General features: G+C 39.2%; 1 protein-coding gene across 6 annotated transcripts in view; it reads right to left on the minus strand.

Moving 5' to 3' along the window:
• Nucleotides 1-11,156: 11,156 nt before the first annotated feature.
• KIF13A (kinesin family member 13A) overlaps nucleotides 11,157-13,313 on the minus strand; it is a 90,301-nt gene continuing 88,144 nt past the window's right edge. For all 6 annotated transcript variants that reach the window (XM_088130832.1, XM_007427821.4, XM_015888004.3 and 3 more), the window contains one exon: nucleotides 11,157-12,764. In XM_088130832.1, the coding sequence (XP_087986958.1) occupies nucleotides 12,487-12,764 (278 nt within the window). In that variant the 3' untranslated portion in view covers nucleotides 11,157-12,486. The remainder of the gene's footprint in view (nucleotides 12,765-13,313) is intronic.

Consider the following 13,313-nt stretch of genomic DNA (forward strand, 5'->3'; position numbering starts at 1 on the left):
CTTCTATTTGCCAGGAATTGATGGGTCCAGATGCCATGATCTTAGTTTTTTTAATGTTGAGTTTCAAGCCAGCTTTCGCACTCTCCTCTTTCACCCTCATCAAGAGGCTCTTTAGTTCTTCTTCACTTTCTGCCATTAGGGTGGTATCGTCTGCATATCTGAGGTTCTTGATGATTCTCCCTGCAATCTTAATTCCGGCTTGTGATTCTTCCAGCCTGGCATTTCTCATGATGTACTCTGCATATAGGTTAAATAAGCAGGGTGACAGTATACAGCCTTGTCGTACTCCTTTCCCTATTTTGAACCAATCGGTTGTTCCGTGACTGGTTCTAACTGTTGCTTCTTGGCCCGCATAGAGATTTCTCAGGAGACAGGTAAGATGGTCTGGTACCCCCATCTCTTTAAGAATTTGCCACAGTTTGTTGTGATCCACACAATCAAAGGCTTTTGCATAGTCAATGAAGCAGAAGTAGATGTTTTTCTGGAACTCTCGTGCTTTCTCCATGATCCAGCGAATGTTGGCAATTTGATCTCTAGTTCCTCTGCCTCTTCGAAACCCAGCTTGTACATCCGGTAGTTCTCGGTTCACGTACTGCTGAAGCCTAGCTTGTAGGATTTTGAGCATAACCTTGCTAGCATGTGAAATGAGTGCAATTGTGCGATAGTTTGAGGATTCTTTGGCATTGCCCTTCTTTGGAATTGGAACGTAAACTGACCTTTTCCAATCCCGTGGCCACTGTTGCGTTTTCCAAACTTGCTGGCATACTGAGTGCAGCACTTTAACAGCATCATCTTTTAGTATTTTAAATAACTCAGCTGGAATACTGTCATCTCCACTAGCTTTGTTGTTAGCAATGCTTCCTAAGGCCCACTTGACTTCACTCTCTAGGATGTCTGGCTCAAGGTCCGTGACCACACCAGCATGGACATCAGGGACATTAAGATCTTTCTTGTATAGTTCTTCTGTGTATTCTTGCCACCTCTTCTTAATCTCTTCTGCTTCTGTTAGGTCCCTGCCTTTTTTGTCCTTTATCATGCCCATCTTTGCACTAAACGTTCCTTTCATATCTCCAATTTTCTTGAAGAGATCTCTAGTCTTCCCCATTCTATTGTTTTCCTCAATTTCTTTGCACTGTTCATTTAAGAAGGCCTTCTTATCTCTCCTTGCTATTCTCTGGAAATCTGCATTCAGTTGCTTATGTCTTTCCCTTTCACCCTTGCGTTTCACATTCCTTCTTTCCACAGCTATTTGTAAAGCCTCATCTGACAGCCATTTTGCTTTCTTGCATTTCTTTTTCCTTGGGATGGTTTTAGTTGCTGCCTCCTGTACAATGTTACAGACCTCCGTCCATAGTTCTTCAGGCGCTCTGTCTACCAAATCTAACCCTCTAAATCTATTCATCACCTTCACTGTGTACTCACAAGGAATATGATCTAAGTCATACCTGAGTGGTCTAGTGGTTTTCCCTACATTTTTCAATTTAAGCCTAAATTTTGCAGTAAGAAGCTCATGATCTGAGCCACAGTCAGCTCCCGGTCTTGTTTTTGCTGTCTGTATAGAGCTTCTCCATCTTTGGCTGCAAAGTATGTAATCAATCTGGTTTCGGTATTGACCATCTGGTGATGTCCATGTGTAGAGTCGTCTCTTGTGTTGTTGGAAAAGCGTGTTTGCTATGACTAGCTTGTTCTCTTGACAGAATTCTATTAGCCTTTGCCCTGCTTCATTTTGTGCTCCAAGGCCAAACTTGCCTGTTATTCCGATTACTCCTTGACTTCCTACTTTAGCATTCCAATCCCCTATGATGAAAAGGATATCTTTTTTTGGTGCTAGTTCTAGAAGCTGTTGTAGGTCTTCATAGAAGCGGTCAACTTCAGCTTCTTTGGCATCAGTGGTTGGGGCATAGACTTGGATTACTGTGGTGTTGAATGGTTTGCCTTGGATACGCACTGAGATCATTCTGTTGTTTTTGAGGTTGTACCCCATTACTGCCTTTCCCACTCTCTTATTGACTATGAGTGCAACTCCATTTCTTCTAAGGGTTTCTTGGCCACAGTAGTAGATATAATGGTCACCTGAATTAAATTCACCCATTCCCGTCCATTTCAATTCGCTGATTCCCAAGATGTCGACATTCAATCTTGTCATCTCATGTTTGACCACATCCAGCTTGCCTTGGTTCATAGATCTTACATTCCAGGTACCTATACAATATTGTTCTTTACAGCATCGGACCTTCTTTTCGCTTCCAGATACATCCACAGCTGAACGTCCTTTCGGCTTTGGCCCAGCCGCTTCACTCTTTCTGGAGCTACTTGGAATTGCCCTCCGCTCTTCCCCAGTAGCATACTGGACACCTTCTGACCTGAGGGGCTCATCTTCCGGCGTCATATCTTTTAGCCTTTTAACATTGTCCATGGGGTTTTCTTGGCAAGGATACTGGAGTGGGTTGCCATTTCCTCCTCCAGTGGACCACATTTTGTCAGAACTCTCTGTCATGACCTGTCCATCTTGGGTGGCCCTGCACGGTATAGCTCATGGCTTCACTGAGTTACGCAAGCCCCTTCGCCACGACAAGGCAGTGATCCATGAAGGGGCCATTAAGCAGTGCCAGCTAGTAATTTAGTAACTATATGCTAGAATTCAGATAATAATTTCCAGTTATCCTAACAAAAGAGGTATATAGAGCCTTACCAAGATGTTCAATATTTGTAATTAAGTCTAGAGTTGAATGTCAATTAATATTCTCCAGTCTGTTTTAATGTGAAAGCTATTTGTAAGCAAATTCCATTTCTTCAGCTACATTTATCTAACAATAATTCCCATTTGAACTACTGGAAGGGAATATATATAATGTACAATATTTCATATATTTATTTAAAATATTAATAGCCTAACTTTCCAAAAAGTTCAGTGTTAAGAAATAAAGGCAATACAGAAAGAGTAAAAATATGATAAATATCTTTTTTTATTTGCTTGTGTAATTTTTAAAAACGATAATAGACCTGAGAAGGATGAAAGTATGAGAGCAACAGTGAGAACTGATTAGCCTAAACGTATTTAAAAAATCACTAACAGTTTAAGGCCTTCCTTAAAACAAGCTCTTCACATTGCAGCAGTCAATTACAGGAGGGAGTTTCAAAAAGGAGTGCTTAGCTGACATCAGAACATGCATTATCTTCTACAGAATTCAACTTTTGACTAAATGCAGACCTCTAATCCTGTATACAGAACGCATAGATTATGAAATGTAGCTTTGAAAACTCTTACAGTTTAGTGGTGAAGATGTTGAACAATGGAGGCCCAGGTTCAAATCTACTTTCGACTATGGAAAACACTGGTGATATGGGGCCACTAGTTCTCCTTCAGCATAATGCCTCTCACAGGTTCATTTTGGGGATAACATGAAGAAAGATCCTAGTGTAAGCAGTGGATCCTGGACTCCTGGATAAAAGTGGGATACAAATCTTACAATAAAATAAGTTCCATTTTAAAACCCAGTCCCTTATCCACCAGCTGCTGTTTAGTTGACCCCTGGAAGATATTAGAAACTTGTTTCCCACTTCCCTGTTTTATACAGGTCAGGTCTAAATAAATACCTAGAATTTTAGGCGAGTTCTGGACATTCTTCACTGTCATCTTCAGGTTAGTCCTGATTTCAGTCCTGGGGTCTTTTTTTACCCCTTGTTTACTTAAACTTTTTGATCTCTTGATAATCAAACTTTGGCAAGACACTCAATGCTAAGACCCTGTCAGAAACCCACCATCCATGCCATCTCCTGCCTTTTAGTACTGGGCTGGCAGTACTAAACATTGGAATAAATGTAGCAGGCCATATATTTTTGTGATCTGCACTCCTCTGCATCTGTTCTAGTCTGTGAATGCACATATCATAAATGTGTTGTTCTCATGTGCCCTTGTTGCATTGAGGTTTGGTACACTGAGATTTCACTGAATTAACAGCATCATTTGTTGGGTTATAGTGCTTTAATACATCCATTTTTCTTTTTGAATCACAAGTAATAAGACTTTTTAGCTTTTTTTCCAAGATTAGTAATTTCTTTAAGACTTTCCATGCCATTCAAGAAGGATAGGCAATTTTAGTGTAACTGAGATTGTCTTATTTGTGTAGCTGTCTTTGCAGATTAAATTTTGCTGAATGTATTTGTTGTTTCCAATGGAAAAAAAAACATTTTAAGCAATAGTTGATGTGGCACATGAGAACAACACATTTATGATATGTGCATTCACAGACTAGAACAGATGCAGAGGAGTGCAGATCACAAAAATATATGGCCTGCTACATTTATTCCAATGTTTAGTACTGCCAGCCCAGTACTAAAAGGCAGGAGATGGCATGGATGGTGGGTTTCTGACAGGGTCTTAGCATTGAGTGTCTTGCCAAAGTTTGATTATCAAGAGATCAAAAAGTTTAAGTAAACAAGGGGTAAAAAAAGACCCCAGGACTGAAATCAGGACTAACCTGAAGATGACAGTGAAGAATGTCCAGAACTCGCCTAAAATTCTAGGTATTTATTTAGACCTGACCTGTATAAAACAGGGAAGTGGGAAACAAGTTTCTAATATCTTCCAGGGGTCAACTAAACAGCAGCTGGTGGATAAGGGACTGGGTTTTAAAATGGAACTTATTTTATTGTAAGATTTGTATCCCACTTTTATCCAGGAGTCCAGGATCCACTGCTTACACTAGGATCTTTCTTCATGTTATCCCCAAAATGAACCTGTGAGAGGCATTATGCTGAAGGAGAACTAGTGGCCCCATATCACCAGTGTTTTCCATAGTCGAAAGTAGATTTGAACCTGGGCCTCCATTGTTCAACATCTTCACCACTAAACTGTAAGAGTTTTCAAAGCTACATTTCATAATCTATGCGTTCTGTATACAGGATTAGAGGTCTGCATTTAGTCAAAAGTTGAATTCTGTAGAAGATAATGCATGTTCTGATGTCAGCTAAGCACTCCTTTTTGAAACTCCCTCCTGTAATTGACTGCTGCAATGTGAAGAGCTTGTTTTAAGGAAGGCCTTAAACTGTTAGTGATTTTTTAAATACGTTTAGGCTAATCAGTTCTCACTGTTGCTCTCATACTTTCATCCTTCTCAGGTCTATTATCGTTTTTAAAAATTACACAAGCAAATAAAAAAAGATATTTATCATATTTTTACTCTTTCTGTATTGCCTTTATTTCTTAACACTGAACTTTTTGGAAAGTTAGGCTATTAATATTTTAAATAAATATATGAAATATTGTACATTATATATATTCCCTTCCAGTAGTTCAAATGGGAATTATTGTTAGATAAATGTAGCTGAAGAAATGGAATTTGCTTACAAATAGCTTTCACATTAAAACAGACTGGAGAATATTAATTGACATTCAACTCTAGACTTAATTACAAATATTGAACATCTTGGTAAGGCTCTATATACCTCTTTTGTTAGGATAACTGGAAATTATTATCTGAATTCTAGCATATAGTTACTAAATTACTAGCTGGCACTGCTTAATGGCCCCTTCATGGATCACTGCCTTGTCGTGGCGAAGGGGCTTGCGTAACTCAGTGAAGCCATGAGCTATACCGTGCAGGGCCACCCAAGATGGACAGGTCATGACAGAGAGTTCTGACAAAATGTGGTCCACTGGAGGAGGAAATGGCAACCCACTCCAGTATCCTTGCCAAGAAAACCCCATGGACAATGTTAAAAGGCTAAAAGATATGATGCCGGAAGATGAGCCCCTCAGGTCAGAAGGTGTCCAGTATGCTACTGGGGAAGAGCGGAGGGCAATTCCAAGTAGCTCCAGAAAGAGTGAAGCGGCTGGGCCAAAGCCGAAAGGACGTTCAGCTGTGGATGTATCTGGAAGCGAAAAGAAGGTCCGATGCTGTAAAGAACAATATTGTATAGGTACCTGGAATGTAAGATCTATGAACCAAGGCAAGCTGGATGTGGTCAAACATGAGATGACAAGATTGAATGTCGACATCTTGGGAATCAGCGAATTGAAATGGACGGGAATGGGTGAATTTAATTCAGGTGACCATTATATCTACTACTGTGGCCAAGAAACCCTTAGAAGAAATGGAGTTGCACTCATAGTCAATAAGAGAGTGGGAAAGGCAGTAATGGGGTACAACCTCAAAAACAACAGAATGATCTCAGTGCGTATCCAAGGCAAACCATTCAACACCACAGTAATCCAAGTCTATGCCCCAACCACTGATGCCAAAGAAGCTGAAGTTGACCGCTTCTATGAAGACCTACAACAGCTTCTAGAACTAGCACCAAAAAAAGATATCCTTTTCATCATAGGGGATTGGAATGCTAAAGTAGGAAGTCAAGGAGTAATCGGAATAACAGGCAAGTTTGGCCTTGGAGCACAAAATGAAGCAGGGCAAAGGCTAATAGAATTCTGTCAAGAGAACAAGCTAGTCATAGCAAACACGCTTTTCCAACAACACAAGAGACGACTCTACACATGGACATCACCAGATGGTCAATACCGAAACCAGATTGATTACATACTTTGCAGCCAAAGATGGAGAAGCTCTATACAGACAGCAAAAACAAGACCGGGAGCTGACTGTGGCTCAGATCATGAGCTTCTTACTGCAAAATTTAGGCTTAAATTGAAAAATGTAGGGAAAACCACTAGACCACTCAGGTATGACTTAGATCATATTCCTTGTGAGTACACAGTGAAGGTGATGAATAGATTTAGAGGGTTAGATTTGGTAGACAGAGCGCCTGAAGAACTATGGACGGAGGTCTGTAACATTGTACAGGAGGCAGCAACTAAAACCATCCCAAGGAAAAAGAAATGCAAGAAAGCAAAATGGCTGTCAGATGAGGCTTTACAAATAGCTGTGGAAAGAAGGAATGTGAAACGCAAGGGTGAAAGGGAAAGACATAAGCAACTGAATGCAGATTTCCAGAGAATAGCAAGGAGAGATAAGAAGGCCTTCTTAAATGAACAGTGCAAAGAAATTGAGGAAAACAATAGAATGGGGAAGACTAGAGATCTCTTCAAGAAAATTGGAGATATGAAAGGAACGTTTAGTGCAAAGATGGGCATGATAAAGGACAAAAAAGGCAGGGACCTAACAGAAGCAGAAGAGATTAAGAAGAGGTGGCAAGAATACACAGAAGAACTATACAAGAAAGATCTTAATGTCCCTGATGTCCATGCTGGTGTGGTCACGGACCTTGAGCCAGACATCCTAGAGAGTGAAGTCAAGTGGGCCTTAGGAAGCATTGCTAACAACAAAGCTAGTGGAGATGACAGTATTCCAGCTGAGTTATTTAAAATACTAAAAGATGATGCTGTTAAAGTGCTGCACTCAGTATGCCAGCAAGTTTGGAAAACGCAACAGTGGCCACGGGATTGGAAAAGGTCAGTTTACGTTCCAATTCCAAAGAAGGGCAATGCCAAAGAATCCTCAAACTATCGCACAATTGCACTCATTTCACATGCTAGCAAGGTTATGCTCAAAATCCTACAAGCTAGGCTTCAGCAGTACGTGAACCGAGAACTACCGGATGTACAAGCTGGGTTTCGAAGAGGCAGAGGAACTAGAGATCAAATTGCCAACATTCGCTGGATCATGGAGAAAGCACGAGAGTTCCAGAAAAACATCTACTTCTGCTTCATTGACTATGCAAAAGCCTTTGATTGTGTGGATCACAACAAACTGTGGCAAATTCTTAAAGAGATGGGGGTACCAGACCATCTTACCTGTCTCCTGAGAAATCTCTATGCGGGCCAAGAAGCAACAGTTAGAACCAGTCACGGAACAACCGATTGGTTCAAAATAGGGAAAGGAGTACGACAAGGCTGTATACTGTCACCCTGCTTATTTAACCTATATGCAGAGTACATCATGAGAAATGCCAGGCTGGAAGAATCACAAGCCGGAATTAAGATTGCAGGGAAAATCATCAAGAACCTCAGATATGCAGACGATACCACCCTAATGGCAGAAAGTGAAGAAGAACTAAAGAGCCTCTTGATGAGGGTGAAAGAGGAGAGTGCGAAAGCTGGCTTGAAACTCAACATTAAAAAAACTAAGATCATGGCATCTGGACCCATCAATTCCTGGCAAATAGAAGGGGTAGAAATGGAAGCAGTAACAGACTTCATTTATTTGGGCTCCAAGATCACCGCAGACGGAGACTGCAGCCATGAAATTAAAAGACGCTTGCTCCTTGGGAGGAAAGCTACGGCAAGCCTAGATAGCATATTAAAAAGCAGAGACGTCACCTTGCCGACAAAGATCCTCATAGTCAAAGCTATGGTTTTTCCAGTAGTAATGTATGGCTGTGAGAGCTGGACCATAAAGAAGGCTGAGCGCCGAAGAATTGATGCCTTTGAACTGTGGTGCTGGAGAAGACTCTTAAGAGTCCCCTGGACTGCTAGGAGGTCAAACCAGTCGATCTTAAAGGAAATCAACCCTGATTGCTCATTGGAAGGATTGATAATGAAGCTCAAGCTCAGATACTTTGGTCACCTAATGCGAAGAGAGGACTCTTTGGAAAAGACCCTGATGCTGGGAAAGATTGAAGGCAAAAGGAGAAGAGGACGGCAGAGGATGAGATGGTTAGATAGCATCACTGAAGCAATGAGCATGAAACTGAGCAAACGCAGGGAGGCAGTGAAGGACAGGAAGGCCTGGCGCAATACGGTTCATGGGGTCACGAAGAGTCGGACACGACTTAATGACTGAACAACAACAACTGCTTAATGGGGTTGGGCAAAGCATTTAAAAACAGTGTTTTGGAAAGCCTTTGGAGGCGGTTTCCAGCTGTCTGTATGTCCTTACATCAGTAGGTCCCAGCAGAACTATTTTCACACAGAGAGAACCTCCAAAGCAGGCACAGAAGCCTTTAATCTGGCTAGTTTAACACATTATGGAGTTGTTTGCTCATGCTAAACCCCTTTGCACAGCTCCACTGCTCAGCAAGATTCTTAAAGTCAGCACTTTGCTAGATGCACTGATTACCTGTGTGTTTCCTGGCACAATTTAGTGTGGGAGGAAAGGAAAAAGCTACATATCAAGTGGGCGGCCATACAAATTTAAAAATATGTAACTTAATAAATACTAAGGAATACTGTATTTTGTTCTTACGGACCTGCTGAAAATCTACTATGGAGTTCTCCTCTGGATGTTTCTTTAAAATGAAGCTAGATGGGTGACTACAAAAGAGAAATGTGTTCTTAATAACAGTATCTGGCTTACTTTATGCCCTTCCCATAAATACATGTCTGGCATCCACACTGAAGTTTTTCAGCATAAACTAAGAATACTGTTTTAAATGGCATTTTTATAGTTGTTATAGTTTAAACCTCTAGCTGAAACAAATCCTGGAGATTTCTGTCTCCTTAATAACTCTGTGGATGTGTCATATTTATCTGTCTATATGTGGGGTTTGTGTATATATAGCACTAGAAGCCACATCCAAAGAAGAGCTCATAACTGATTAAAATTGCTGATTAAAATTAATTGCCTGTAAAATATCCCATTTGTAAAATTAAGTGAACTTCCACCTGCGTATACCAACCATTCTCTCAATGCACACATACTTTCCTCTCTCCTTTAATGAAACAGAGATGGGTTCAGGAGTGGGAGTAGCTGCAGTGGGAAGGGAGGAGATATACAACTGGATGAGATGAGGGGAAAGGTAGTTAAACCGAGCTTTTGTCTTTTCTTTCTATTCTTATTTAAGTGTTATAAAAATAGTCCTGTTCATTAGACAAGTAACTGGCTAATATTCAGGCTAATTTTCAAAGCCACCCTTGTTTTCAGCAAGGAAATGTACCATCATTTGTACCTCATGCTCATTCATGACCTTTTTCATAGGCTATTTATTAGGTCTGTGAAATTAGGAATGTGCAAATAGTGGCTGTCTGCACCCCTTTAATGCAGCTGCATCTTTTCTTGCAATTACACAGCTGTCCTCCATTGCTACATGTAATCCTGGGGAAAGATGAGCAGTTGCAGATGAGTGCTATGTTTGTGCTCTGAAGCACCCTTCTGGAATCAAATCCAAAGCAGCGTACAGCCTTAATATTTATGCATACTACAAATTCTAACCTCTTAATATAGCTACAATGAGTGGAATTGAGACTTGCTTTTTCATGAATGCAACAGATGATTATCACTAGTTCCTCCCATACTCCTCTGATGCTGGTGAGGAACACCACTTGCCTCAGGAACAGCTTTTCAAGTGGCAAAGGGAATAGGCAAAATCGGCAAAATCACTTTCCTTCTCTAAAGACCAGCAGAAATCCATTGAGCATAACTTTGGACTCAATTCAATATTTTATGTGCGATTTCTTCCATGTATGTCATACTTTCACTACAGTTATGGGACTGATTTTCATTTCTTCAAATCTGAAGTATTCAAAATATTCAAACTTTGAATTTAACATAAATAACCATGAATAAAATGGGCGTATAATCCACATTCTACAAACAGTACAACTAGAAATATGCCTTGTGCATTTTTATTTTATCCTTTGTGATTTATATCAGGGTTTTTCAAAATGTGTTCTGTGAGCCCCTAGGTTTCTGCAGGAACTTGATCAGGTTCTGTGAGAGACTAAGGGGGGAAAAAAAACCTGTTCACTCAAACGCAGGCAATTTTCTATCACCAGAGCTCTGCCTTTTGATCAGTGATTCTGGGATTTTTTTTTTTTAAACTAACATGTTCCATGCTTGGAAAAGTTTGAAAACTCCTACAGGGATCACTTAAACATTTGCTCCAAATATTATTACAATTTGCATCACCTCCTGTGAACAAGTATTTATTGTTCCAGAATCATTAAAAAAAATACTATTATTATATAATGGTGCAATTTGTGCTTTCCTATAGTGCATTCACACCCACCTTCTCCAAAAACAGTTTACTGCAGCAATAAAGTACTGCAACACTGTAGATGATGGTGATCTGAAATGACTTGTGGTGGTTTATCTATGTTACACTGACAGGGCAGCTACTTCGTAAGTGAAGTATGACTGAAGCTGTTTTGCTGGAACAATTTATAAGCTGAAAGCCACCTAATCGTACAGAAGACAATATGCATCATGATCCATATGAGGAACTATTGCTTAGGAGAGGGGATTGATGAAATCACTAATGAATATACTTTACATCTTTAATATTTTATCATCTTCAAAAAGTGTATCCAGACATAAGTGTAGAATATGCTAAATTTTGAATTACGGAGCAGTTCAGCTAATAAAATGTTATGTTCCAGAATATTAAATCAAATAAGCACAAACATTTATAAAATTTGAAGTAAACACTCTGTATTCTAACACAAATGTTCTGTACCAATTAAATACAGTATAGCAGAAATAGAATATAAATTACATTCTTTACAATAATTGCAAAATACTAGGAGTTAGCTTACTATACATATAAATCAAAGAGCAGTAGCAGCAGTTTGTCCATAAGGTCCCATTATCTCAATTACTTCCTAAAAAATGAAGACTACAGTAGGCCATTCATATTTCCTTTTTCTTGAACCATTTGCTACTTTACATATATCTAACATAATATCTATACATGGAATAGTTCCCTAAGAACTCCAAAGCATAATATAAGTTCATATAAAAATATATTTACAGGTTAAATCGCCTCAGAACATTTTGCCTAAGTCTTATCACAGCCAGCAACAAACAGTGCATTTTTTTGTAATTGTAATGCTGTACTGCTATTTTCTTTCTTGTGCCCATGTTTTTAAAAAGCAGTAATACTGTTCCTGCATCTAGATTGCCTGGTTGGCATGTACACAAAAAATGCCATTTATACAATCTAGAGGCATTTTAAATATTTCCAATAAATGTCAAGTTGACACAGTGGCAGGCCCATAGGAAGACAAAACAAAATCAAAGTGAAAACAGTATCTTCAGTGCTCATATTAAACAAAAGATATAAGGTAGCATGACGCCTGGTATTAATCTCTAGAAATATGACACCAAGCTGTCAGTTAAAACATATACATACAATTAAACCATGATATAAACAGCATGTGTATTAATCTAATACAAATTCTTTGGTAATTAACATATTGTAGGTTTCCCCTCAGATGCATATTTACATCCCATGGCCTTTCCACACAATAAAATATTCTGTATAAAATGTAACCCATTTTGTTCAGTAACATTCAGTAAAACTCACAGTTTTATCTACAGACAGTGCATCGTTATATATCCATTCTCAGAAATCCAATTGAGCGCAACAGGGTACACATCCAGGTTATGATAGGATTGTACTCTAGTGTGCAGCCATGTTTGCCTTTAGGATAGGCAAATTATACACTGTCACCATAGTTTATTTTTAAAAAGAACCACAGAATTATATCTGTGATTCAAACATTCAATTACATATTAAAACTACAATTATTTTGAAAAAGAAAGTTGTTTCCCCCCAGTGATGTGTGCAGCAAGTGGAAAACCAAAACCAACTTCAGTTAATCCAAGATTTCCTAATCTCCTGTTTTCTAGAAAAAGCAGAAGCTGCTGCATCTCCTGATTGACAGAAGGCTTCTGCTTTGAGAGACGGTGACCCTTGAAACTTCGGATTCTTCAACTTCTCCACACTGGACAATACCTGAGATTGTGAAGTTCTACTGCGTAACTTTACTTCAGCTGGTGTTTTAGCGAGGCATTCAGGACGCACAAATATCCCATGTTGTGGCTTGCAATGGAAATATTCTCTGCCTTTTATAGTTCCATCATGTTTTCCTTAAAACAAACAAAAGTTAAATTATCACCATGTTATGCTGCAATTTTAGTAAGAATTAGATTGGAAATTTGAACATTTATAATCATCAGAGGAATTAATTTCTAGAACTATGTACCAATATTAATGGAAATATTATCTCCTCTAGATTGACATTCTCCAGCTAAAGAAACTGTTTATGAAGAACTGTTTTGGTAGGTAGTGAATTTATTGCTGAAGATTTCTCTGAGCAAGTTATATAATTCAACTCTACTAGGCAAACATGAGAGAGCCAGTTTGCCATAGTAGTTAAAAGGTGTTGGACTATAAGTAAGGAAACCTGATTTCTAGTCCTCTCTTAGGCACGAAACCAGCTAGTTGATTTTGGGCCAATCAGTCTCTCAACCCTAAGAAAAAGGTATCAGCAAATTATTTCTAAGAAAGTTGACAAGAAAACTGCATGGATCTGCCCATGTAATTACCAGAAATCAAAACTGACTTCTGTGAGCATAATTAAGAGATGAGTGTGTTACTGAATACCAAGTTTTCTTCCTCTAGCTCCAATACATGAA

The sequence above is a fragment of the Python bivittatus genome, unplaced genomic scaffold (genome assembly GCF_059951505.1).
Source record: "Python bivittatus isolate LINGU-HERP-01145 unplaced genomic scaffold, Pbiv_v1 ctg000840_np1212, whole genome shotgun sequence".
In the NCBI taxonomy this organism is placed as follows: Eukaryota; Metazoa; Chordata; class Lepidosauria; order Squamata; family Pythonidae; genus Python; species Python bivittatus.